Source organism: Fusarium falciforme, chromosome 5, assembly GCF_026873545.1.
Source record: "Fusarium falciforme chromosome 5, complete sequence".
NCBI classification, from domain to species: Eukaryota; Fungi; Ascomycota; class Sordariomycetes; order Hypocreales; family Nectriaceae; genus Fusarium; species Fusarium falciforme.
The window spans coordinates 1,498,791-1,525,168 of NC_070548.1; the positions used below are offsets into that span (position 1 = coordinate 1,498,791).

The 26,378-nt window shown below is 53.8% G+C and overlaps 8 protein-coding genes and 1 pseudogene across 9 annotated transcripts, besides 1 other annotated feature; 5 read left to right on the forward strand and 4 right to left on the reverse strand.

Moving 5' to 3' along the window:
• Positions 1-1,191: 1,191 nt before the first annotated feature.
• Positions 1,192-2,627, forward strand: NCS54_00671300 (Chitinase; the record flags this gene model as incomplete). Its single annotated transcript, XM_053152161.1, has 4 exons — positions 1,192-1,340; positions 1,390-1,488; positions 1,541-1,590; positions 1,642-2,627. The coding sequence occupies 4 exons, from the start codon at positions 1,192-1,194 to the stop codon at positions 2,625-2,627; spliced, it is 1,284 nt and encodes a 427-aa protein (XP_053008136.1).
• Positions 2,628-4,987: 2,360 nt separating this feature from the next.
• Positions 4,988-5,875, forward strand: NCS54_00671400 (Hypothetical protein; the record flags this gene model as incomplete). Its single annotated transcript, XM_053152162.1, has 1 exon — positions 4,988-5,875. The coding sequence occupies one exon, from the start codon at positions 4,988-4,990 to the stop codon at positions 5,873-5,875; it is 888 nt and encodes a 295-aa protein (XP_053008137.1).
• A 347-nt stretch (positions 5,876-6,222) lies between these two features.
• Positions 6,223-7,072, reverse strand: NCS54_00671500 (T-SNARE coiled-coil-like proteiny domain-containing protein; the record flags this gene model as incomplete). The annotated part of the gene is made up of 2 exons (XM_053152163.1): positions 6,223-6,817; positions 6,876-7,072. 2 exons carry the CDS (start codon positions 7,070-7,072, stop codon positions 6,223-6,225), a joined length of 792 nt encoding a protein of 263 aa, XP_053008138.1.
• Positions 7,073-8,471: 1,399 nt separating this feature from the next.
• NCS54_00671600 (Hypothetical protein) lies at positions 8,472-9,341 on the reverse strand (the record flags this gene model as incomplete). Its single annotated transcript, XM_053152164.1, has 1 exon — positions 8,472-9,341. The coding sequence occupies one exon, from the start codon at positions 9,339-9,341 to the stop codon at positions 8,472-8,474; it is 870 nt and encodes a 289-aa protein (XP_053008139.1).
• Positions 9,342-11,133: 1,792 nt separating this feature from the next.
• NCS54_00671700 (Hypothetical protein) lies at positions 11,134-11,942 on the reverse strand (the record flags this gene model as incomplete). Its single annotated transcript, XM_053152165.1, has 3 exons — positions 11,134-11,532; positions 11,669-11,802; positions 11,861-11,942. The coding sequence occupies 3 exons, from the start codon at positions 11,940-11,942 to the stop codon at positions 11,134-11,136; spliced, it is 615 nt and encodes a 204-aa protein (XP_053008140.1).
• A 1,894-nt stretch (positions 11,943-13,836) lies between these two features.
• NCS54_00671800 lies at positions 13,837-16,448 on the forward strand (annotated as a pseudogene). The gene is made up of 2 exons: positions 13,837-16,044; positions 16,098-16,448.
• Positions 13,837-16,448: a sequence feature.
• A 1,024-nt stretch (positions 16,449-17,472) lies between these two features.
• Positions 17,473-19,154, forward strand: NCS54_00671900 (SWIB/MDM2 domain-containing protein; the record flags this gene model as incomplete). The annotated part of the gene is made up of 4 exons (XM_053152166.1): positions 17,473-17,554; positions 17,614-17,888; positions 17,941-18,582; positions 18,642-19,154. 4 exons carry the CDS (start codon positions 17,473-17,475, stop codon positions 19,152-19,154), a joined length of 1,512 nt encoding a protein of 503 aa, XP_053008141.1.
• A 381-nt stretch (positions 19,155-19,535) lies between these two features.
• On the reverse strand, positions 19,536-20,823 carry NCS54_00672000 (Hypothetical protein; the record flags this gene model as incomplete). Its single annotated transcript, XM_053152167.1, has 4 exons — positions 19,536-20,000; positions 20,069-20,550; positions 20,612-20,669; positions 20,716-20,823. 4 exons carry the CDS (start codon positions 20,821-20,823, stop codon positions 19,536-19,538), a joined length of 1,113 nt encoding a protein of 370 aa, XP_053008142.1.
• A 1,450-nt stretch (positions 20,824-22,273) lies between these two features.
• Positions 22,274-25,698, forward strand: NCS54_00672100 (Isoleucine--tRNA ligase; the record flags this gene model as incomplete). The annotated part of the gene is made up of 4 exons (XM_053152168.1): positions 22,274-22,348; positions 22,452-22,805; positions 22,860-24,561; positions 24,614-25,698. 4 exons carry the CDS (start codon positions 22,274-22,276, stop codon positions 25,696-25,698), a joined length of 3,216 nt encoding a protein of 1,071 aa, XP_053008143.1.
• Between the last annotated feature and the right edge of the window lie 680 nt (positions 25,699-26,378).

Sequence of the window (26,378 nt, forward strand, 5' to 3'; positions counted from 1 at the left end):
CCTGAAGATCAAACATACAGGCAGATCATATTCTGAAGTTTTGTTTGCCAAGTGGTTGGACATCGGCTCTTCTCTTACCTCGATGTAACATGTGCAGGGCATAGTGTCCCTCCCGGCATCATCAAACCCCTGAGAAATCGACTTACATGATGTTCGATTCTTCTGATCGCCCTCCTCGATCATGGAGAAGCCATGTTGCGACATCATGCCTTCGCGTTTCTATCGGCGTCCTTGCCTGTGGTTGGTCGACTTACAAAACCTCTGCGATCCTACCAAACGGTGGGATGCCTCCTATACCCCCCAAACTATGCCTAGAAAGTTCAGATGAACAGGGGCTAGAACCACTTTATGGAGGTTCCGAAGGATCTGTGATGATCCTCGACGCTTCAACGAACAGACCAGGTCCGGGATAGTAGCGCCCGGGCCAAGAACCTCGTGCCACTATCACGCCTCTCGACCTCTCCAAGCCCGGCGGCTTCGCCTGTTGGTCCTTTTGCCTCCCAAATAACCGGGAGGGAAGGTCGACAAACAGCCTCAGCCTCAGCCTGGTCCATTTCGTCTCCCCATCTGTGTTTCGATTAGACTTGGCTCGGGGGACCAGACGAATGGGAGGTGTAGTCTGGGTATCCTGATCGTGGCCACTGCCTTGTCAGTCCACGAGGCCATGAAACGGAAAGCATTGAGGGAGAATCGACCTCCCCGAAAGGGACTTGGGGTTGTTTCCCATACGCTCACCGTCGACGAGATGAGCCAGGATAGGGAGAACCGCCCGCAACGTTGCAGACCCTGATCGCCCCAAGGCCGAGCTAAGCCATGCTCAAAGCACTGACATCAGCTGGCTCTAGCCTTGCCTTGCGGGTTGATCCCAAGGATGCTCACGATGGAGCTCAAGCATCGAGCCAACATGATACACTCACTGTTCGGAGGTGGCACGACAAGGTTGACTCCTGTATAGCTCTACGTGCCACACGTAAGCTGATCTAACATGGAGATGTCTATTCATGCCTCCTATAACTCTCTGAATCATATAAAGCCTGCTCATGTTCTCGCCTCGATAAAGATGCCCACCAAGCACACTCACTTCCTTCTCTAGCCATTCTTTTCTGTTGCGGCCTGGCGCTTGCACACCACATTCATTCACTACTTCATTCATTCTTTTTCGTTCTTTTCTATACCTTCCTTCTTTGAACCATGTCGACCATGTTCACTCTTTTGTTCAGATCGCTAGCGATCATTGCTGTGCTTCAAGCCACCCTGGGTTTCGCGAGACCTATTGCTACCTCATCCCGTGCCACTGCTGTTTCCAATGGCTATGCCAACTCCGTCTACTTTGTGAACTGGTTCGTAGGATTCTATAGAAACAAGGTCGCCTTTTCTAACTCTTTTCAGGGGCATCTACCAGCGAAACTTCCAGCCCAAGGACCTCCAGGCTTCCCAGATCTCCCATGTGCTCTACTCCTTTATGAACGTCAAGGCCGACGGAACTGTGTAAGTCGCAATGAGTTCATGCTACAAGTGGTGATACTAACTTGACCCTCAGTTACACCGGAGACAGCTACGCCGACCTTGAGAAGCACTATGAGGGCGACTGTGAGTTCTTTCCTACCTATTTGTGTTCCCATAACTGACTTTTGGATACAGCCTGGGACGAGCAGGGCACTAATGCCTATGGATGTATCAAGCAACTCTACCTCTTGAAGAAGGCCAACCGCCAGCTCAAGGTCATGCTCTCTATTGGTGGATGGTCCTGGTCTACCAACTTCCCTGCTGCCGCTAGCACCCCTGAGGGCCGTACCACATTCGCTCAGTCCGCCGTGACTCTGATGAAGAACTGGGGCTTTGACGGTATCGATGTCGACTGGGAGTACCCTAAGGACGAGACGGAATCTGCCAACTTTGATCTCCTTCTCCAGGCCGTCCGTGACGAACTCGACTCTTATGCTCAGAAGCATGCTCCTGGCCATCACTTCCAGTTGTCCATCGCTGCCCCTGCTGGCGCTACCAACTACGAGAAGCTTCACCTCGACAAGATTGGCCAAGTCGTCGACCACGTTAACCTGATGGCCTACGATTACGCTGGCTCTTGGGACACCACCAGCGGCCACAGCGCCAACCTGTACGCCAACTCTGCAATTGCCAAGGCCACCCCCTTCAACACGGATGATGCTGTCAAGGCTTACATCAAGGGTGGTGTCCCCGCGGAGAAGCTCGTCCTCGGCATGCCCATCTATGGCCGCTCGTTCGAGAGCACCACTGGCATCGGCGAGTCCTACACCGGCATTGGCCAGGGCAGCTGGGAGCAGGGTGTCTGGGACTACAAGGTGCTCCCCAAGTCTGGAGCCGAGCTCAAGTTCGACGAGACTGCCCAAGCCGCTTACAGCTACGACGCCAACACCCAGGAGCTCATCACCTTTGACACGCCCCAGGTTGTCCAGAACAAGGTTTCTTACCTGCAGAAGCTCGGCCTCGGTGGCAGCATGTTCTGGGAGGCTTCCGGCGACAAGACGGGCGACGACTCGCTTATCGGCACCAGCTTCAAGTCTCTGGGATCTCTGGACAAGACGGAGAACTGGCTCCAGTACCCAGATTCCAAGTACGCCAACATTGCCTCTGGGTGCCAGAGCTAGGAAAACCTGCTTTAAGCTTTCTTCAAATGTATATAGTTCTTCCTTTTTTTTTTCCTTCTTTTTTTTTTGTATGCGTGCTCTGAGCCATCTGTTGATGAGATTTATGGACTTTCGAGTCGAGTTTCAGGAAAACTCAGAGTGAGAGCTCATGCTAATGTTCAACGAGTTATGGCTCATGTACATATATCATCCACGTTTATAGATGTTCGTACTTTCGATTTTCGTACTTTAATTGCCCGTGGTTTGTTGTAGCTATATGGAATATTTCCTATTCCTGGTTACCTATGAAGAGAGTGCATTTGCGGATGCATGGAGACCATCGGAGGCAGGCGCAGGAAACAGCATCGCACCTTCCACCTCGCTTTAAAGCTATTAATAAGTTGTGATGCATGGATTCACGTGTCATCCAAATTTCTCAGTGTGACTCCTTCCCCTTACAACATCGCCGTCCTCCTATAACACATTCTCCCTACAAGACTCGCTGACAAGCATCCATACCCCCATCATAGACCAAGGTAGGAAGCTCGCTGCCTGCAAAGGTGCTCTCTGTTGTATCATCATTCGCCAAGGTAATTGCATATCAGTACATTCGTTCTTTTATTCTCTTGACAACAAAGACGTTCATCCTCCGACTGCAAGCTCTGTGACGCCTTGGAGGGAGCATATCTCCACGTGGCTTCGACCATCAACAGCTTCTGGCACATGATTTCGAACATCATGATGCTACGGCTACCTCGTCGTTCAAGGGCATATGGACAAACTTACGACTCACCACCCAAGCCACACAGCCCTGCAGACTCAGGCTACGCCTCGAGAGAGAACTCCCCCGGGACTTCGACACCTCGCAAATCGACATGCTTCCTGAACTTCGATGGGTCGGGCTCCTGGGAAGCTGCAGCAGACTCGGGACTCGAGGACGGGGAGCCCAGAACACCCGCATCGAAGCAGCGGCAGAGTTACTTTCCCTCCCCCAAGACACCACAGCGAGCCCGTCCAGGCGAGAATCTCGACGGTGTTTCCCCATTCATCTATGCTAAAGATGCCAGCACCCTGCCTCTTCAAGACAAACGGTTCGATCCGAATCGGCGGAAATTAGACAGATATGTCCCGAAGCGCGATCATGCATCCCCTGTCGCCGAAAGATATCGAACCAAGAAGGAAAGCCAAGACCTCTCAACCGAGGAGAGGCTAACAAGAAACAAGCAAGCATCCGCAGATCCCTTTGCTCTTCGGCGTAGAGCCTTGACCCCTGATCAACGGTTTCCTTTTCGAGTTGATGAGAGTGTTGTCAATCGAGGTTTGCCAGACGTGGATTTGGCAGAGCGCCCCGAACTGATACATGATGTCCAGGTACAGCTCTGAGTCAACTCCCACAAAACAGGGGAGGAGAAAGACAAGTCAGCGTGGGCGCCATCTAGTCAGTTGGTGGCCTCGTACCCAGCGCAATCGCCGTTGATGACGGGCAAGGGCACCTCCTTCAACGTGGAACGAACGCTCGCATATTTCCCACCCCTTTCCAAGAAAGCTTGGTAAACACATCGGTCGAAAAAGAGAAGCACGAGGGCCGTGTCGCTTCTGCCTTGGACCTTGACCGTATTCGCAAAGTGCTCGACTTCTGCCAGAGCCGGCCAATACCACGAAGTCCAACCGTGGGTCGAGTATTGGACCTGGAAGAAGGCCGAACTATTTGGGATGGGTGCAAATGGTCAAATAAGGAGCAGTTCAATAGTATGCTGTGTATATGGCCCCGATGACCAGATGTAACTGACCAGAGCAGTTCCTCCGAGACCAGCAAAGAAACGTCTTCTCCCTGCTGCTCCATTCAGGTCAGTGAATCATCCTATCCTCTAGCCCCAATAACGATCTGACAGAACCACAGGGTCCTCGACGCGCCAAACCTCAAAGATGACTTCTACTGCTCTCCGTTGGCATATTCACCTACATCACACACTCTCGTGGTCTGCCTAAGCAACTTGCTTTACGCATGGTCCGAGGCCGGGGGTGTACACATGATTCATGGGGCTCAAGCTGGCACTTGGCTAAGCTCAGTGTCATTCTCTTCTGCCCAAGGAACCAAGGCCGTTCTTGGAATCGGCCATTCGGATGGCTCTGTGGTTCTGAAGTCCCTATTTGACGGATTACCTCGTTTCGAGGTTCGGCAGCCATTTCCCATTTCCTGTGTGAGCTGGCGTCCGGTTTGCACACTGCGACCATCCAAAAATCCTCTTAATCCAGGGGTCCCCGTTCAAACCGAGGATCTGGTGGTTGGCGACGAGGTTGGCAACATCTACTATTACATAGTGGAATGGCCAATGAACTGGGAAGTTTCCAGAGACACCTGGCCAGGAGCAGTCACTCTCATGGCCAAGATCAGCAACATCCATTACCAGCAGATATGTGGCCTCGCATGGTCGTGCGACGGGCGACTCTTTGCCACTGGAGGGAACGACAACCTCTGCTGCCTTTTTGAGGTAGACCATGTTCTTGGGCAGCGTCGAACGGAATCTGCTCGGTCAGAAAATGGATATCAAGGGAGATTTGAGGCCCTCAGCCCCTACGGCGGTATTGAAACAAGAGTTACACGGCCATTTCATTCCCCGCAAGACGTTTCAGGGACGGAAGATGCATCTGAATCACCAATTGCGGCTGAGATGCGACCGCTTCCAAACTCGAGCGACACAGTCCGATATCTTGGGCCAGGGGCTGAGAGACACCACTGGGACCACGATGCTGCCGTCAAAGCCATTGCTTTCTGCCCCTGGAGGCGCGGTTTGGTCGCCACAAGTGGTGGCTCCAATAACAAATGCATCCACTTCTACCATACGACATCAGGGGCGGCTCTGGCAACCATTGCCGTGTCAGCTCAAGTGACCTCGCTCATCTGGAGCACAACTCGACGAGAGATTGTAGCCACGTTTGGTTATGCCCAGCCCGATCATCCTTACCGGATCAGCGTCTTCAGCTGGCCAGAGTGTAAGCAGGTGGCAGCGATACCTTGGGAGGGCGAGTTGAGAGCTCTCTACGCCGTTCCGTACCCTCGAGGGCCTGCATCTGACAGTGACGTACAACGAGATGGGGGATTTCAAGAGGGAAGCATTATCGTTGCATCAAGCGACAAGAGCATCAAGTTTCATGAAGTGTGGTCGAGCGAGAAAGGGGCGACGGTGGGCGGCAGTGGCATGCTTGGAGGAAGTGACATACTCGAGGGGCTGGAAGGGATCGACAAGGAAGGGGACGTGATTCGATGAACCGTTGCTGTCTGTTTCTAGGCCTTGAAGGAGGGACCGTCTAGACTGCTAGCCATGTCGAGGATTAAACAGCTTTGAAATTGAGAGAATGATACCACACCATGATGACAATCCCAGCCTAATGCCGAATTCCACTAAGTTGTAGTGAGAGTAAGTTCCACGGACATATATACAAGTCATCTTTAAAGGAGGCTTTGTCTGTCTACTCGTTGCCCTGCCGAATTCTTGCTAGACAAAAACGACGATATCATATACCTTGAACGACGCCCCAAGCCTAAATAACTCCCAAAACGCCAACCGATGCGCGACGCCCGCTGTCTCTTTAGAGAAGGATGAAGAAAAAGAAACTATTTCAAGATGGCAATGAGGAGCACGAGGATGATGATGAGGACCACAATGGTCGTCATCTGCTTATTCTCGCTCGCCCCGCGAGCCACCTTGCCGAGGGTCCGGCTCGCGCGATCCAGACGACTCTGGTGTCGGTCCGTGACGCCTTCGACCTCATCGAGCATGGCAACGTGACTGTCAAGCTCATCTCCAATCTGCATGCTGAGCTCTCGCTGGCGGCCGATAGACTCGCCAAGACGGTCGAGCTGCTCATCCTGCTGCTCGAGGATCTGGTTGTGATACTCGTGGATCTGCTGATTGCTCATCTCCGCCGCCTGGTCCTGGTAACCGGCCGAGTCGGAGGGGTCATCGCGGTAGGGACCAAAGAGCTCGGCGGAGGGGGAGGAGGGCGTGTCGGTGAAGCGGACCGTCTTGGACTTGCGCGAGTTGGGCGACGTCGAGGCCGCGTGGGCAAAGTCATCGGCGAGCTCCTCCGAGTTGGGGTGCGAAACGGTCGCGGCGGCCGTGGACGAGGGTTGGCCTTGGAACTGGGTCGTGAGGTCGTCGAACTGCTTCTGGAGTGTTGAGATGGACTCTGAGAGGTCTGAGGCGCCGCTGTATAAAGTGTCAGTTGGTTTTGAAGTCATACACGCAAGAGATTTGAAAAACGTACGTCGCATCGCCGGCTTCACTCAGCCGCTCCTCCTCCTCGCGGAGAGCGGCCAGGCCGTCGCGGAACTGATCAAGAGAGCGGGAAATATGTCCATCCTGGGAGTCGCCTTCGATGTTGAGACTCTTTGCGCGCTGCCTCTCAAGCAGCGAGAGCTTGACGTGGTCCGAGAGGAGAAAGAGCTGATTTGCGCTCGACATGGTTGGAGAGAGAGGATGGATTGGATTGGATTGGGATGGGTCCCCCTTCTACTGCAGCCGGCAAGATGCGGTTTGTGTCTTGTCTGATGGATGAGGAAAGCGAGTGGACTTGTGTGTGTTTGGCAATGGAATGTATTGAAATCTTGATGGGATGTTGCAAGGAGTACTCCGGTAGAGTAAAGTAGACTCTGTAACCAAGTCGTCGATACGTAACTGAATGACGCCGGCCAAAGGTTCGTTCGTCGTCGGTGTAGATATCGGGCCAGGTATTCCTGCTACCTAGACGATAGGCCTTCTCGCCCAAGGTACTGAAAACCAACGCCGGGAAAGGGGGCTAGCCGAGGTACCATCGGCGTCGCCACCTATCTGCAACTCTGGGGAGGGACACTGCCAGTGAGGAGGTTGGGGGCATGCTTTTTCCCCTGAACCTTTTCCGGATAGGCTTCCAATCGACAAGAGGCAGCAGTTTAAAGGAGCGTTACATAATTTATGTGAATAAATTTATTCAAAGTCTATGCTCAATTGCATTTATACAATATTTCATCTTGAACGTCCTGTCGCTCACAACTCATAGTGCCATTGTGCTAACAGCAGACCAGGACCGTAGCATCCATCTCCATACAAGCTAGCGGCCAGCCAAGGTCCCTTGCATTCATACAAGAGCCAACTATTTGTGACCAGGAACATCAAACCCGGCCCCGGATAATCAGAGAAAGAGACAATCAAAGAGACACGGGTGACAGATCAGTCCTCCGAGTCCGAACTGGGCTTGCTGAATTTCCTTCCGGCGCATGCCCGCCCTGGCAACAGTGACCCACGTCATGAGGCCCAACCAATTATCCGTCACAGAATATTCTCTCAGAAATCCTGCCACTTGCTCTGGTCCCATCAGCCAAATTGGCTCCAGCCCAGACTCTAGACTCTGGGCTAATTCGTCTCGGCCATCTTCCTGTGCCTGGCTCATCACCTTCCATTATTGGGTCATGTTGCTTCCGATGACGCCGCTAAATGGCTGCCAGTGTCGCGTTGAGGCCGCGAATCCCACGCCAATCATCAACGCGTCGAGTGGGGGTTACTCAGCGCGGCTTAATGAATACGAGAGACAGGCTTTTCGCCAACATTATCAATCACATAGGTAGACAGCGTCGCAGACACTTTCGGAATAATTCATTGTTTCAAGTTGTAATGATGTAAGTCGCATTCAATGATACAGAGCCATGACGATCCTTGTCTATGGCTGTCGCTCCCGGTGGCCTTTTCGACCCCGTCGATACCAAGGCACCTTTCCCATTCCTAACCCAGTCCCAAGCATGGCAAACCCACGTAACTCCGAGTAGATTGCAGAGAAAAAAGAAATAAAAATTATCGCAAAATCGAGAGGTTCCCGGGCGAGGTTGCCCTAGTCCATTTTCATGTCCATGTCAGGCTCAGGGCTGGCGCTGACTGGTCGAGGAGATTCAGCTGCTGAAAGAGTCTCCATCCCGTCGAATCGGGGTGGCGAGCACTGAAGATTTTGGAGTGCGCCCTCAGCAGTTTGGCTGACGAGTTGGCCCTGGCGGAGGTTTTCGGCAAAGAGGAAGAAGCCTTCATTGGTCTCCACGAGGTAGGACTGCAGGCCGTTGCTCTCAAGGAGAATGCGAGCGTTGGAGACGGGGAAGTGGTTCTCGATGAAACGCGCCCAACCACGAGCAGCTGCTTGAATGTGCTCGTCGTCGCTGATCCTGCGCCAGCCGATGCCAAGGTGTAGTGTGAAGTTGTCGATGGTGGGTCCCTCGTTGGAAGGAGTCTTGAGGTCGGTCTTGCTGGGGGACTTGGCGCTGGCTGTAGGACCGGCTGGATGGGCACGGGAGACGCGCTGCAACTTGGGGTTTCTGATCAGAGAGCGAGCCTCCTTGATGGCAGCATCTTCAGCAGCCTTCTTCTCCTCAACCCAGGTGCCAGACTGAGTGCCCGCGTCTGTGACGTAGCGGGAGCTAGGCTTGATGAGGGTCATGCCGGGGCCGTAGACCCATTCCTCCTCAGGCTCTTCGACTGGCAGGGACTTAACATCAGGCTCAAGGTTGTCGGAAGCCTCTTCCCGGGAACGCTTTTTGCCGGATCCAGCAGATCGGACTGGCTGATATGCCGCAAATTGGCTGGGAATTGGGGCAAATCGAGGTGGAGTGTGGTGATGGTGTCCGAAGCTTGCCATGCCCAGAGACTGGTGGGCAGGTTGAGGAGACATGGTAAGGACGGGAGAGGAAGAGAATTGGGGACTGAAGTACGCCATTTTTGAAAGCGTTCTGGTAGTAGGGGAACTGAGAGAGGTTGAAAGGTTAGTAGTCACTGCTGTCACAAACCATCTATTGCGTATTCAAGACACGCTGTTGGTGATGGACTCCCGCGGCGCTGGAGCTGGAGCTCTAGGACGAGGGTTGCAATTGGGTTTGAGAAGGTCGTTTGAGATGGAGAACCCGATAGGAGACGTGACGGGATGAAGGGAGTGAAGATGTGGAAGGGTTGGCCAACAAGAGGCACAAGAAGAGGGAGAGTACGCGACGAGTAAGGCGACAAGGATGGTAGCGAAGGGTCGTGATGGAGGTTTGACCAAGAGACAAGGACGAAGAGAACTTGGAGGATGACCTGAGGTGGGTGGAGGTCAGACTGAATGAAGATGGAGGAGGAAGAAAAGTTGGATGGGAGAGGGAGGAATAAGAAGTGCGAGAAGGATGCGAGGGGAGGACGGTAAAAGAACCTCTGAGAGTGAGAGCAAGAGGAAGGGGCGTGAGTGGCTCTTGGGTTCCAGCTGCAGGAGATCGGAGTGAGGCTGCATGGGTGTTAAAGAGCAACCTGGGGTAAAAAAGAGTTGGCACTGTAGAGCGGTTTCGCGAACGGCGAAGTCCGCATAGCGGTACCTTCGGCAGATATCCGCGCCGCATTTTCTCAGGCACCTCACTAACAGGAAAAAGGGGAAGGCTCGGGTCGCCGCAGCTGACTCCGTGCGGACCGTCAGCGCACAGTATGCACGCCATCAGCTTATCGGCGCGCTGGTTCCAAACCTGCCGGCCCTAAAAGAGGTCTAGCACGGAGCTAAGGCAGTTTGCAGCGCGAGGTACGTACCTCTCAATGGAAAGCTCCAATCCGCGCTTGTCCCCTTACGGGTTGCGTAATTGTTAAGGGTCTCAGACCTACCATGTCCGTAAGGGGCATAGCGCCAGAAGCAAGGCGTGAGGAGGCTCGTGGATGCTCCGAACGCCCGTCTGGTTGGATGGTCAACGCCATGGGCACGCTGGGCTTGGCTTTTTGAGTTGCCCCGTGCCACACCCATCACGCCTAGCCCACCACGCCCAGCCCACGCCCGCCAAACCGAGCCGAGAGCCCATTTGGAGTCCAAGTGGAAGTGGGAGCCCGTGAGAGGAGGGAGGAGGCCAGGTCCGTCGTCGGCCATCCACCAATCCAGGAAGCGTCCCATCCAGATCCACACGAATCCGCTCAGTCCGAGTCAGTTTGCTCTGATTGCTTCTCTTGCCGAAGCTCATTGGAAGTTTGTATTTCCGCAGCCGACTCGGACGGGTACGTACTGCTGTGCTCCGCTGCGTTGCCAAGCACATCCCGTCTCGTCTCCCCTCAGTGTCATCACCTCATCAGATCAGTCAGCCAGCCAACCCTCCAACTTGGCTCCCTTGAACTGGAATTTTTCTTGCCGCGGGACGCAGGTTCCCGCTTCTTCTCCGGAGCGCCAACAGCAGATTATCCGAGATGGGGAATGGCGCTCTCCGTTTGCCAGCCCAGATTGCCAGAGCAATGTGCTCACCACCTGACTAACACACAACGATCCCCGGGAAACCGGCAATTCAACAGCACGTTTTTGGTACCTTAGTGATGCGACTGATGCTACAGGAACAGGTCTGGCCACAGATGAGAAATTGTACCTTCCCGGTCTCGTCTCTCGTCCTGCTCTCTCCCCGCCTAACATGATTGGCATCCATATTACTGTTTAATCTGAATTCCAAACTTCTCACGCCCTCATCACAGATCACGATCACGATCCTTCTTCTATGCTGCTTCTCGACCTGACCAAGTCAGTCATCGTCGGCATTCTCGTTTCCTCCGTAGAGCCCTTGGAACCCGGGGATGCTCAGTCCTGTTGGACTGCGATTGTGCCTGGCCCGCGCCCTTCTGCCAGCTGCAGATGGAGTTTGCTGTGCCTCATCTCTTTGACGTCGCCCTCCAGCTGGCGCCGTGTAAACGCCATCAAATCGACTCTGATGGCGGGCTTCTGGTAACTCTCTCGGCGTTTGTGGCTGCTCTCGAGTGGGCAAACGGTCGTTGTACACTGGGAGTTGTCTCCTGGGAGTCGTTGCGTCCAACTCCTCCCCTGCGACAAGTGAGTCTCTCGCGGCGACCTCTGCCCTCATTGGGCCCTGATCCTCCTGCTCGCTGTTCCGTTCCTCGTCTGCGTGGTATCGACCGGGGCTGGGCTAGATTTTGATGTCAGTGAGTTCATTATGCCTTCTGTCCCTGCCTGGCGGTGTGCCTATCCCACGCATTGCGGCTGCAGGCGTTGGCTCACAAGACACTCGCCCCATAGAGTAATATCGCTGGGATATCACTCACATGGGCCGTTGGAGGTCTTAGATGCAGTTGCACATTGTCCTGGCTGTCAGTGTCCTGCTCAGCCCTGCTGTCATCCGTGTCGTGAAGACGCCTGTGCGAGGATATGTGTTCTACTTCCAGCGTGCTTTCGGTTCCTATTAACTGTTAGTCTTGTATCCTTGTGGTTTGAGTGTGGCCGCGTGCTTAGCTGACCGATGGTGGACCTTGGACGAAGTGTCAACGCGCGCAGCTCTGCGTGTAATAGTGCAATCGTATTCGAGTCAAATACTGTCATATGCCCCTCGGGTGTAGTGTATGTGATTTCCAATTCACTATCTTCGTCGAGAGATGGCGCTGGTGACCTTGGCTCATCATCGTTACGAGTGATGTCGCGTGTAATCAAGCTTGTCGGTTGGTTCACCTGAGGCTCGCCACTTGGGACAGCATCTTGTGTGGGCGAACTGGCTCCGTCCAGCCTCTTCCCAACGCGACAGGAGTGTCTGAGGTGTTTCCTGTATCGACTACGGCGCTCGCTGTCATTTAGCTCTCGAGTGGTGATTGTGATTGTTGTGGGGTGAAGTCTTAGCATGGTGAACTGAACGATACGACAGTCATGGGCGTCAACATGGTGGATTAATTGTGCCCTGGGCCAAAGTCCATGACTATCATGGCCACATTCGCGACTTCCTAGGCTAAGCGCCTGGGTTTCAAGTGTCCTCGGAAGGTCAATTGGCACGCAAACAACCGAGTATGACCTGCTGTGTTGAGCCTCGCCGAGGCTGTAGGGTAGTCACGATGGCTCAAGATGAGCCCAGCAACATCGCACAGGTAGGTAAGAAGTATCATCGCCTAAGTTAGATACTCAGATAGAAGCCTTATCCACTGAGGCTCGGGTTCTGCGGGCATCTGCACCGCGTATGACTTCATCCTACTACATTGCGTGGCCTGCAGTCACGAGTGCCTCAAAATACACCCATTTATAGGTGGATGACGCCTGCTGGGGCCGACACGAGAGGCTGCGCCGCGATGGCATAGCCTGGCCACGAATGCGGACCTGGGGGTTTGCATTGGTAGTCAGACTGGAGAGAACGCAGGCGGAAGGCTGAATGCGAACTCGAAGGCCAAAATAAGAATTGCTCGTCGTTCTGTTGACGTCGTCGTATGACACCTTCCTCTCTGTTGATGACTGAAACCGGTTCCCAAAGAGGGAGGCCGAGGTGACTATTGAACAGTCAAACCAGATGACGCTTTTAACTCCCGACGATGCATGGGCACAGGACAAGGTTTCTGGGACATGAATCGATTAGCCTTGTGAAGGAATTCCCGTAGTCCAGATCGTCTCTGGTGAAACCAAGCTGGCGCTCAATTGTCTTGTCATCCATCTATTTTCGGCCGCCCATGGATGCATGCCCGTGTTGAGTTTGTCCAGCGATGCCCCTGATGAGACCGGGTGAGACGGGAATGGAAGCCTCAGTGGGTGATTATGGATTATGGCGGCATGGGGCTGGTGCCAGGCCTTGTCCCTGGATCTGCTGGTCGGGTCGGGTACCTGAGCGATGGATGGATCAATTATTAGGGACATGTTCTGCCTCCACACACTGCTTGTCACCCACGGGCACCAGCTCATTAACCTCAACGGTGATTGCGGTTGCCGTTACGGATCTGTCCCTGGTCCTGGCAAGAGGGCAAATTTGGGCCGTGAATCTACCTATCTGGATGAGCTGTCGATGCTGCACGTAGGTAGGAAGCCGAGCTTCATCAGGATCAGGACAGATATCCATGGATCCATGGGATTGGCCGTGCCTCTGCACCAGGTAAGAAAGGTGCAGTAAGGAAGGTACCTTGCACTGCGTGGGCTGCTGCTGCGGCCACGGTTTACTGCTGCCGGGCGCTCCAGCTGCTGGGCAGTGCCTCGTCGGGTTCTTTGCACGCCAAATATCAGGTACCTTGCCAAGCCTGGGGGGCTCTCCTTTGCATCATCCCAGGCCCCAGGTTCAGGTCCAGGTTGGCAGCGGCCTAAGGCGTCCTCCTCCCTCTGCATTCTCGTAATCTGGGCTGGACCTCGTACCTGAGCAAGTACTGTCACTCTTTTGAAGTTTCGTTTATGGTTTCTATCGCTAACCAGCCATCCCGCTCTCAGCCAGACCAAGCACCACCGGTGATGCTCCACGGTCCACGCCGCCGCCAGTGGCCGATCGTCCCTCGTCCACGACTCGCGTCTCTCCTCCCTGAGCGAGTCGAGTCTGAGCTTGTCCACTTCCCCTGAGCATCTCCCCCCGGGCTCCTCGATCGCCACCATGAACGGGGACCTGAGCCTCTCTCAGGCCCTGGGCGGACTGCGTATCGCCAACCCCGACGATGCCGCTGAGCTTGCCTCTGCTTCTGCCTCTGCATCCGCGTCTGCTCCCGAGCCTACATCTACTGCTCCCATCACCTCCGTCTCCGCTTCGACATCGACGTCCGCCCTCGCCTCTACACCTCAACCGACTGATACATCCACAACACCCTCGTCCTACGATGCCATCCATCTCGATCCTATAGATCCTGGCGTCGAATCTCTACTCACCGATCCTCGATTCGCCCCATCTGCTCAATCCTCCGACCTCATCCCAGAACCCAGTCCTGCCGCTGGCCCATCGCAACCTTCTTCTCGACCCGAGATATCGAGGTCATCCATCTACGGCATGCCCAACATGCCCGATTCAAGACCTGGCCCTTCCTACCCCGTTCGGGAGTCCAGCCAGCGAGACCCCCAACGTTCCTACTCGAATCGACAACCGTCATCTCTGCCCCCCGGTGGCAGTCCACTCCCACCACGTAGGAGCTCGAGGGGAATGGGAGTAGGATATGCATCTGCTCCGGGAGGGTCTCAACCAAACCAGGGCTACGCTGGGGACGCACCGGTCCCCACTAGCAGAGAGGACTGGCAAGAACGCGGCGCTGCTGTGGGAGTTCGCAGGGAGGTTGATGCTAATGGCCGTACCATTGTTCGCCAAGTTAAGAAGGGCGTTAGGGACTTCCAATTTGGTCGAATTCTCGGTGAAGGCTCATACAGCACGGTTTACATGGCCACCGACCGCCAAACACTCAAAGAGTACGCCGTCAAGGTCCTCGAAAAAAGACACATCATCAAGGAGAAGAAGATCAAGTATGTCAACATTGAGAAAAACACCCTCAATCGGCTTACTGAACATCCTGGAATTGTGCGGCTATACTACACTTTCCAGGATGAAACTTCGCTCTACTACGTTCTCGACCTCTGCAATGGGGGAGAGCTACTAGGTGTGCTAAAAAAGACTGGCACGTTCGATGTCGAATGTACCAGATTCTATGGTGCCCAGATTCTCGACGCTATCGACTACATGCACTCTCGAGGCGTCATCCATCGAGATCTGAAGCCCGAGAATGTCCTCCTCGACGACCAGATGCACGTCAAGATCACAGACTTTGGTACGGCCAAGCTGCTCAAAGACCCGCGCGAGGATGCGTCGGCTGCGACCGCCAGTGGCGCACCTGACCCAGGTCGAGGAAAAGGAGACGAAGACGACCGTGCAGCATCCTTCGTCGGGACGGCTGAGTACGTGAGCCCGGAGCTCCTCACACACAAGAACGCCTGCAAGGCTAGTGATTTGTGGGCTTTTGGCTGCATCATCTACCAGCTGCTGGCTGGTAGGCCGCCATTCAAAGGAGGTAGTGAATACCTCACCTTCCAGAAGATTGTCAACCTGGAATACGAATTTCCCGCCGGCTTTCCCCCGGCCGCACGAGACCTTGTCGAGCGCTGTCTGGTGCTCGACCCGGCTCGAAGACTGACTATAGAACACATCAAGAACCACGAATTCTTTGACGGACAGCCGTTTGGCAAGGGACTGTGGAGGTCCAAGGCTCCACGGCTGCGCCCGTATATACCCCCTGCGCAAGAACCCACCGTAATCCAGCTCAATGGCTTTTCTACGACACCCAAACCCATCGCCAACGCGAGGGCACCTCCTCCACCCCAGACCACCCCCTCGAACGGGAGCAGTCGGCCGTCACGGATAATCACTGAGCTACCACCCCCCACACAGCTCGATATCGAATGGTCTCCAGTCCTTACCAAGAACAACGAGCGGATTCTCAAATTGGGGGATCTCATGGTCATTTCTACACCCCTGTCCTCCAGCCCCCATGGAAAAGAATCTGGGGAGGGACACAAGAAGTTGTCACGATTTTTCATCGGAACCACGACAAAGAAGCGTCAACGCCTGGTCATGATCACATCGAGTGGTCGAATTGTGCTTGCACCAGCTGGAGGAGAGGAGAAGCGAGCGAAGCAGGAGCTGTCTCTACTCAGTTCGGATTGCACATGGAGAACCCAGATTGACGCCAAGGGCCAGACTGTCTGGTGTGTTGATACGGTATGTACTTCCATTTCCCTTATTTTATCCCCAGGTCTAATATCGATCCATAGGGTGGTCACCACTATACATTTGAAGAGGCCAAATCCTCCTCACCTCCCCCCGAAGGTGGATCTGCCGCTGCCGACTGGGTCGAGTGCCTTGAGCGAGCCAGGGACATGGCCCTGTCTCAGAGCATGGCAACGAATTATGGAGGCGACAATGGATTTGCCGACATGTCGTCACAGGTATCGAGCCCCTCGAGTACACTTGGAGGCCGAGGGAACTACTCCGACGGCTTTGGCATGGGTGGTCAAGGACGCAATCATTTGAGCAAAAACCAGGCGAGCGGCGAAGATCCAGCGCCGAAACGTAACCGGTTCAGCAAGAGGCAATCAAGAAATGGACTGGGCCCTGCATTCTGATGAGGCACCCGAGCAACGATAGAGTACGGACAGACTTGGCAGGCTTCTGACTGATTGACTTTTGTCATCAATCTCGCTGGACATTCTGCCACCATCTATCACATTCAGTACAGTTCATGGCATTGGCAGCGAGGCGCTTTACTGCGGAGTTTTCTTCTTCTAGGGGGCTGGCGGATGCATTTTCGGTGCATGTTTGTTTTCTAGCGTTGAGGGATGGACGGTATAGGCACAACTACGATATGGTCACCGTTCAATGAATCGCAAAAGCTCAAGCTTCTGGATCTCTGGGGGGGTTCAACTCTGTTCCACCACCAAGGGAGACACGATGGGGCGAAAGCAACGACAAAATTGACCTTGTGTTTGTCCTAGCACAAAGGCGTGGAGCATTTAGGGACAGGAACGGCTTCTGCAAGCTTACATACAGGTTGTACATGGCAAGAAGGTGGTTTAGCATTCTTGGAACCGATTGATAGAGGATAGTAGCAGGCTGGTCTTTGAACCTGGGCAAAGCGGGAGAGCTGGGGAAACAAGGCGTCCACCCCCGACAACTGCCACCGCTCTTGATGCCTGGGTATTTGAGCTAGGAAGGGATAATAACCAACGTAATAGCTATAGATATACAGCTATAGTTGAAAAGATTCGATTGGAGTCATGCACTCAATCTGATGGAATTCGAGGTCCCAACTAGGTTCCGCTGCTGGACTTGCTGGGGATGAAGTGACCAACATTGAACCAGACGACATCGGCACGAAGAGGGTAAAAGAAAACAAGCTGAGTAAATATTCCAGAACACCATAATAATACACTCATTTGCACATACTTACAGAATTTTTCTATCTGGCTCGCTTGGTTGATTGTGTTGCCTGAATCATTCAATGTCAGGTCATGTGACCAGTCGGATTTCTAGCCTGCGTTTTCTCGCGACGCAATGCGATGCGACGCGACACGATCGTCCCCAAGCAACCTCAACTCCACGTGCCGACGACAACCAATTCCGAACCCAAAACCAGGCAACTCCGACAACATGCAGCCTCAATATCGCGCTTATGCGCAGCAGGTTCCGCAGAGATCGCCTCATGCGACGAATCAGCGGCGAGGTGGAATTGGTGCGTTGTGACAAGCTACTTGCGCTTTTGCCTACTAACATTCATCTCTCTTCCTCCAGGCCCCATGATGTCGTCAGGGCCTCACCCTTCGGTTCCCCTGACTCAGGCCCAGATCGCCCAGCAGCAACAGGCTCAGGCGCACGCCAGCGAACTTGCCAAGCGACGGAGCCGCAAGCCTACTGACAAGAACATGCCTGAGGGTGTGGAAGACAGCATTATCGACCCGACCGGAGTCCAGCGGTACAAGGAACTGAGAGATGTTGAGCGCCGACTCGATGCTACGATTACGCGCAAGCGCCTGGATATTGTTGACTACACTAGCCGCGGCTCCAAGGTTGGTTTATCCTGCAACTTCGTTAGGAACTCCAAGCTGAACCGGCATTTAGCGATGCAAGACCCTTCGAGTTTGGATCAGCAACACGGTCGAGGATCAAATCTGGCAGAGCAACGGGCTAAATGTCGATTCTTTCGACTTTACTCCCAACATGGAGGCATCTTACCGGGTCAAGATCGAAGGCCGCCTTCTCGACGATGAAACCACCGAGGACGGCCAGGCTGAGGCCGAGGGCGACACATCTGCAGAGGACAAGACGGAACAGGAAGGTGCTGATTCGGCGGCCCAGAAGGCCAAGTCTCAGCAGAAGCCTCGATTCTCGCACTTCTTCAAGTCCCTGACTGTCGATTTCGACCGTTCCCAGTTCCGAAACGGCGCCGAGCAAACAGTCGAGTGGAAGAAGCCCGATGCTCCACCTCGGAACCAGCCGGCTGCCAGCCTTCCTGCAGCTGCCGACTTTGACGAGCTCACTTTCAAGAGGAACGGGGACGAGAACATGAACATTACCATCAACCTGTTCCGCCAGGAGACACCCGAGAGATACCAGCTCAGCCCCGAGCTTGCGGAAGTTGTCGACATGAAGGAGGCTACCCAGCAAGAAGCTGTGATGGGCCTGTGGGAGTACATCAAGCTTCTTGGACTGCAGGAGGACGAGGAGAAGAGGAACTTCCGGTGTGACGAACCTCTGAAGAAGGTTAGTTGCTCTATTAACATCGAAACTGAAACATTACAATCACTAACACTTGCATCTAGATTGTGAGACAAGGCGATATCGGACATATTCCGATGCTTAATGACTATGTTACACAGCATCTTCGTCCTCTCGAACCTATCCGGCTCCCCTACACCATCCGGGTCGACCAAGATTTCCACAAAGATCCCCAGCCCACCATCTATGATATTCAGGTTCCCGTAGAAGATCCTCTACGAGATTCGCTGCTGCCCCTGCTCAACAACCCTCAGTATGTGACAATGCTGAAGGAGGTGACCGGACTCGACGACCAGCTTGCTCGGGTAGTCCAGGCCGTTGCCGTTTCCAAGGCCAAGCACACCTTCTTCCAGTCCCTCAGCGAAGACCCCGCCAACTTTGTCAAGAACTGGCTCAGCTCACAGAAGAGAGACCTCGAGGTCATCATGGGAGAGGCACCAAGAGGCGGCGGCGAACATGCCTCGGGCGATGAGTGGCGAAAGGGTGGCAAGGACAGTGTCTGGGCTACCCAGAACGCCCGAGAAAGTGTCAACGTCCTGCTCTCCAAGCAGCGCTGAGCGAAAAGCCGACCGGTCTAGAGAGGGGTACAGGGCAGGACATCTGGGACTTGGAGTTGTATCAATTTTAACCTCGCGCAGGCTCAATCGGCGTTGGGAGCGTCATTTTGTATAATAATATCATGAACCAAGATTGGTGGGATATGAGGCATTGTCCCCGATGCAAACGAGGCTTCTGCCATGGGCGTTTGCGTTATTGTACGGTTTTTAAAAAAACAGGCCGCAATGCCATCCATGACCAGACCAGGGTCGCGCTTTCTGGCCCGCATTGACGCTTTTGAAAGAATAAAGATGAGAACGCCTTATGAGTGAGATTGTACAGAGATGAAGAGAAACTGCAAACAGGCAATCGAGACTGGGCAGGGGTGGCTCGATCGACCATTACCGCTGAGGAGCCACAGGCATGGGTGGCATGTTGCGGATCTGCTTGATTAGGAACTCCCTCTCGTCAATGAACTGCTCATCATCGGTTCGGTCCTCGAGGAAGTGCGATAGGAAAGTCAGCAGCTTCTCGCGGTTCATTAGGAGAATCTTCTGAACGGCAATTGACTTGTGTGGATTGGCGACGAACACCTTGAAGACGTGGAAGCCCTCGTACTGAACCATTTTCCTATCGTCTCGGAGCAAATTCATGCAGATCTTGAGGTGCTCGCCGCGATCGACATAGGCTGTCATGACACTGTAGTTGGAGCGATCCAGCAGAATCTCACCGAGCAGCTTGATGGACTGGCGCTTGGTCACATAGCTGTTGGACTGTACAAGGATGTTGTTGTACTTGTCAAAGAAAAGATCGAAGTTTGCCGATAGATATCTTGGTACAAGGTCCTTATGCCGTGTCAAGAGTTCCTGGAAACCCCATGTTAGCGTCAAGTTCCAGGGGTTGGCTGGTCAAGGCAGGGATGATCATGTCTTACCCGGAAAGTGGTGAAGGCATCGGCCGCCACCTCAAAGGAGCTCTTGTCGACCCAATCGAAGAATCGCCAAAACACGCCTCTGCCGCTTTGGGGTCGTTCACGGTCGATGGCGTTGAGGCCCTTGGAACTAGAACCTGGCTCGTCTCCGTCGTCGTATAGGATGATGGCCGCGGCGGCCTCGTTCTTGAGGAGCTCTCGGAGGACGGAGCCCGCAGGAGTAGCACTCTCCTTGTGATCATATCCGCGGCATAACTCGACCAAGACTTGAGGGCGGTTGCAGACGACGTAGGATAATGCGATGGGATCGCTCTTGGGGGCGGCGGTCGCGGGGCGGAAGCGGAATACGTAGGAGAAGATGACTTGGGTGTCTTTGCGGGACTCGAACGGTAGGCGGAACAGGTTGACGGCGAGCAGGTGGAGGAGGTCTTCATCGATGAGGCCGGTCACGAGCTGGTAGATTTGCTCCGGAGAACTGTCGGCTTCTAAATGTCATGTTAGGCACTTGATCATATCAAAGGGGCCGATCGAGAGGTATGGGCGTACCATGGGTGCCCTGAAGGATCACCTTCATCTGGCTCAAAACACGAGCAAGTTCTTCGGCCTGGAAAGGTCAGTGACCCTTCTGGGGTTCGAAGTCAAAGGGCTACCACCTTGGAGGCTCCATTGGGCCCCTCGAGCTTTGAGATGTGCTCGCGGGCTTGCTTGGGGAGGTCGGCGACAGTCCGTGTCCTGGCTCTTCCAAATAGGAACGACATGGCGGGAGGTTGTGTAGCAGCTCCGAATAGCTACTGGTAGGAAGCTAAGCTCTTCTGACAAGACGGTAGACTGGCGACAGTCTGAACGAGACTTGAATAAAGTTGCTGGATGGTGTATCTGACGAGGAGCAGGAGCTTGTGATGGAAGCTAGACTTGTTATCGATAGCGTTTGGCGGCGGGCTTCTGGGTTTACGGGGGGCTGCTCCTGAAACTCTGGAGGTAGGAGCTTAGAGGCGGAAAAAGTCTAGACGAAGAAGACGGAATCAGAGAACGAAAAGGCCAGGCCAGGTCAGGTCATGAGTGGGTTGACAGCAAGCAAGTAATAACAAGCATCCGTCGAGCAAGCCAGCATTGGAGCCCGCTTTGCTTTGTTGTTTGGCAAGGTACGGCTACGGTTACGGCGGGCAGCAACCACGCGCGCACGCGCCACAGCACAGGAGAGCGACCTAACGTTAGCCTGCCCCGGTTGATTTAGCGCAACCTGGAAGAGCATTTGGAGCTTCAGCAGGTGCCTTTTGGAGCCTGACGGACGGGGATTCACTCGTTGTAACGAGACGAGGAAGCCATTTTCTCTTGGAAAAACACCGCCACCATGCCCAATGCAGTAAGATCTGGCATCATTACTCGCATTAGACGCTGAGATGGTATTGTAGATGGGATATAAACCTGCCAAGACAAGTGTATCGAGCCCAGCAGATGGTTCAGCTGAATCGTGCTTGAGCGGTGAGTTGGAATGTTTCAGGGGAAGATGGAGTGGTACGGTCTCGAGGACAAGGACGTTGTACTCGATGATTGCGGAATTCGAGTTGGTTGTTCTTGATAACGTAGGACTAGGTAATGATTTGTAATTTGTACGAAGCACGGCGAATCTTCTGTAAACTCTAAGGATAAATGATTCAATAATCTTGCGCCATCGGCATTGTCTCTATTGTAAATCATTCGAGGTATTGAACTTGAGTAGAACGGCAAGGCGTGTTATCGGGCTGAGGATCGGAGCCATGGAGGGGCGGACAATGGAGGCTGATGAGGGCATCATGTACCCAGTACTTCTGGAAAATAGCAGGCCAGTGAGAAACATACCTACAGCTAATCGCCCCAGTGGTCTTCACTACCGGAACCTACCCGCCAGTCCCTGGCAGCGCGGGGCACACATTTTCCCCCACCTCCGGTCGTCTGGCTTGAGTCACCCACCATCGCGAGGTGCCTTTTTCTGAAATCTGCCCCTCCATCCAACGACTTGTCGCTGGCGAATCTGTTTTTGAGGTCATCTTTGTGCTGACCCGACTGTCAGGCGAGACGTATTGTACGGTGAGTCACTCTACAAGAACGAATATCATAATAATCTGCCTTCTTCGACTTCTCTCTCGTCATTCTCCTTCCTCCATAACTTTGTAGAGAGTCTTGACTGACCCCTCCTTCGTTGCTTCAGCAGCCAAACCGTCAGTCATCATGTCTATTGACTTCCCCAAGGAAGAAGAGGCCATCATCCAAAGATGGCGCGATATCGACGCGTTCCTTCGACAGGTTTGTTCGCCTTTTGTGTCCTCTCGCTCGCTACCCTCACCCCACCATTGCGCGAGGGCGTTTCCTCTCGATTAGCATTTCTAACATCTCTCTCTTTCTCCAGGTTGAACTGTCCGAAGGTCGCCCGCGCTACACTTTCTACGATGGTCCTCCTTTCGCTACCGGTCTTCCTCACTACGGCCACCTTCTCGCCTCCACCATCAAGGATGTCATTCCCCGTTACTGGTCCATGAAGGGTTTCCACGTTGAGCGCCGTTTTGGCTGGGATACCCACGGTCTCCCAATTGAGCATGAGATTGACAAGAAGCTGGGAATCTCTGGCAAGGCTGCCGTAATGGAGCTCGGTATTGCCAAGTACAACGAGGAGTGCCGCTCCATTGTCATGCGGTATGCTACCGAATGGCGACACACCATTGAGCGCCTGGGTCGATGGATCGACTTTGACAATGACTACAAGGTAAATAAGATCAGTTCGAAACTATTACTACTGTGCTGACTGTAAATTACAAAGACCATGGACCCTCGCTTCATGGAATCCGTGTGGTGGGTGTTCAAGCAGCTGTTCGACAAGGACCAGGTCTACCAGGGCTACCGAGTCATGCCCTACTCTACGGTTCTCACCACTGCTCTGAGCAACTTCGAAGCCAACCAGAACTACCAAGATGTTACCGACCCTGCCGTTGTTGTCTCATTCCCCCTCGTTGACAACCCCGAGGTCAGCCTGCTCGCATGGACAACCACCCCTTGGACCCTTCCCTCGCATCTGGGTCTGGCAGCCAACCCCGATTTCGAGTACATCAAGATCCTCGACGAGAAGAGCGGCAAGACCTACATTCTGCTTGAGAAGCTCCTTGGAACCCTCTACAAGGATCCCAAGAAGGCCAAGTTCAAGATCCTCGAAAAAATTCGCGGAAAGGATATGGAGGGGTGGAAGTATCTGCCTCCCTTCGACTACTACTACGAGGACTTCAAGGACATTGCCTTCAAGGTCTTGAACGCTGCCTATGTCACCGACGACAGCGGTGTGGGTATTGTCCACCAGGCTCCCGCCTTTGGTGAGGACGATTACAACGTTGCCCTGGCTGCAGGTATCATCACTGAGAAGCGCCCACCCCCTGACCCCGTCAACGACACTGGTCACTTCACCGACCGCATCACCCACTTCAAGGGCATGCATGTCAAGGAAGCTGACAAGCACATCATCAAGCACCTTAAGAACGCTGGCCGCATTGCCAACGAGTCCCAGATTAGGCACTCGTACCCTATGTGCCCTCGTTCCGATACGCCTCTGATCTACAAGGCTGTTCCTTCGTGGTTCATCCGCATCCCCAGCATCATCCCCGACATGCTCAAGAACATCGAAGGCTCCCACTGGACTCCCTCATTCGTCAAGGAGAAGCGTTTTGCTAGCTGGATCGCCAATGCTCGCGACTGGAACGTCAGCAGAAACCGCTACTGGGGTACCCCTATCCCCCTCTGGGTCAGTGACGATCTGGAGGAGCGAGTGTGCATCGGCAGTGTCGAGGAGCTGCGTGAGCTGAGTGGATATGAGGGCGACCTTACCGATCTGCACCGTGACAAGGTCGACCACATTACTATCCCCAGCAAGATGGGCAAGGGCCAGCTGAAGCGTGTTGAGGAAGTTTTTGACTGCTGGTTCGAATCCGGAAGCATGCCCTATGCCAGCCAGCACTATCCTTTCGAGAATGTTGACAAGTTCAAGGAGTCCTTCCCTGGAGACTTCATTGCCGAAGGTCTCGACCAGACCCGTGGATGGTTCTATACTCTCCTCGTTCTCGGAACCCACTTGTTTGGTTGCTCGCCCTTCCAGAACTGTGTCGTCAACGGTATTGTGCTTGCCGAGGACGGCAAGAAGATGTCGAAGCGACTCAAGAACTACCCCGATCCCTCTATCGTCATGTCCAAGTACGGCTCAGACGCCCTCCGCCTCTACCTCATCAACTCTCCCGTCGTCCGAGCCGAGCCCCTTAGATTCAAGGAGTCTGGTGTCAAGGAGGTTGTCCAAAAGGTTCTCCTGCCGCTGTGGAACAGTTACAAGTTCTTCGAGGGTCAGGTGGCTCTCCTGAAGAAGGTGGAGAATGTCGATTACGCTTGGGATCCCAGCATGGAGTCGAGCAACACCAATGTCATGGATCGATGGATCTTGGCCAGTTGCCAAAGTCTGCTGCAGTTTGTTAACCAGGAGATGAAGGGTAAGGACCCCCTATAACCATCCGACAGGACGTACTAACGAACCCACAATAGGTTACCGACTCTACACTGTCGTCCCGCGACTCCTGGGTCTCATCGACAACACCACAAACTGGTACATTCGATTCAACCGAAAGCGACTCAAGGGTGAGAACGGCTTGAACGACACTCTGCATGCCCTGAACTCCCTCTTCGAAGTCTTGTTCACCCTGTGCCGTGGACTGGCACCCTTCACACCCTTCCTTACCGAAACCATTTATCTCAAGCTCCTCCCTCATATCCCCGAGAACCTCCGTGGCGAGGACTCTCGAAGTGTGCACTTCCTGCCATTCCCTGATGTCCGACAAGAGTTGTTTGACGAGGAGGTTGAGCGACGGGTTGGACGCATGCAGCGTGTCATTGAACTTGCTCGTGTGTCTCGTGAGCGCCGTACCATCGGACTCAAGCAGCCTCTCAAGACCTTGGTGGTGATCCACCCTGACCCCCAGTACCTTGAGGATGTTAAGTCCCTGGAGGGATACATCACTGAGGAGTTGAACGTCCGCGACCTGGTTCTCTCCAACGACGAGGCCAAGTACAACGTCCAGTACAGCGTCACTGCCGACTGGCCTGTCCTCGGAAAGAAGCTCAAGAAGGACATGGCTCGTGTTAAGAAGGGTCTCCCCTCCCTCACCAGCGAGCAAGTGCAAGGCTATGTGCGAGATGGACACGTCTTTGTCGAGGGTATTCGCCTAGAGGCGGGTGACCTGGTTGTGCGCAGAGGAGTCAAGGAGGATGAGGCCTCTAAGAACTTCGAGACCAATACCGACAGCGAGGTGCTCACTATCCTGGATACGGAGATTCACCCCGAGTTGGCCCAGGAAGGTCTTGGCCGTGAAATCATCAACCGTGTGCAACGGCTCCGAAAGAAGGCCGGTCTCGTCCCAACCGATGACATTAGAATGGAGTACCGAGTGCTTTCCGACCCCGAAGCTGTGGGTCTTTCAGATGCTTTCCAGTCGCAGACAGCTGCTTTTGAGAGGGCATTGCGTCGGCCTCTTGACGAGGTGGCAGCCGAGGCGGGGGCTGAAGGTCTCATTGCAGAGGAGGAACAAGAAGTGCAACAGGCAACATTCTTGCTTCGACTACTTAAATTGTAGACTGTCTAGTTTTAGACCATGTAGAGAAGATTAAAATGACAGATGATGACAATGTTGAACTTTCTTTATATTTCCTCTAATTACTTTTTTGATGCCGCCTGGACAAAGGGCGTTAGGACTTGCGTGTGGCATAAGAGAGCGATTTTGCAAGAATGGGAACAAACCAGATAGCAATCCTTGAGCTTCATGAATTCCTTAGCACACTTGTCTTTGTGCACAGAGTTGTAGTCGGCAACGATACACTTGCCGTAAGCTGCGGCCTATGACAACCAGGAAGAGTCAGTCAGTCGGTGGTGGACATGCTTGAGCAGGCCACGCGATTGCGCACCTCAACCGAACATTGAGAAACCGCTTTAGCGAGCTTCTGAATAGGGCGAGTGTTTTTTTGATTCATATCGGCGAGGCTGAGGGCTTGGCGTAGCGTGAGAGGGATGAGCTTTGAAGAGGACCCGTTCAAGACTCTTGCAAAAGTGATGTTCATACAGTGTCGGATGGGACATGAACAACACTGTACTGAGATCGATCTTGGATCTCCACCACAGTTGAGGCTTGCATTGAGCACCAGCCACCCACTTAACGCGCCCAAGCTCTCTGACAACCATCGCGACCGCGCAAGTTCGCGTTTTCTAGAATCTCACATTGCGCTTTGTTTTGCTTCGAGCCCCCCTTTGGATACGACT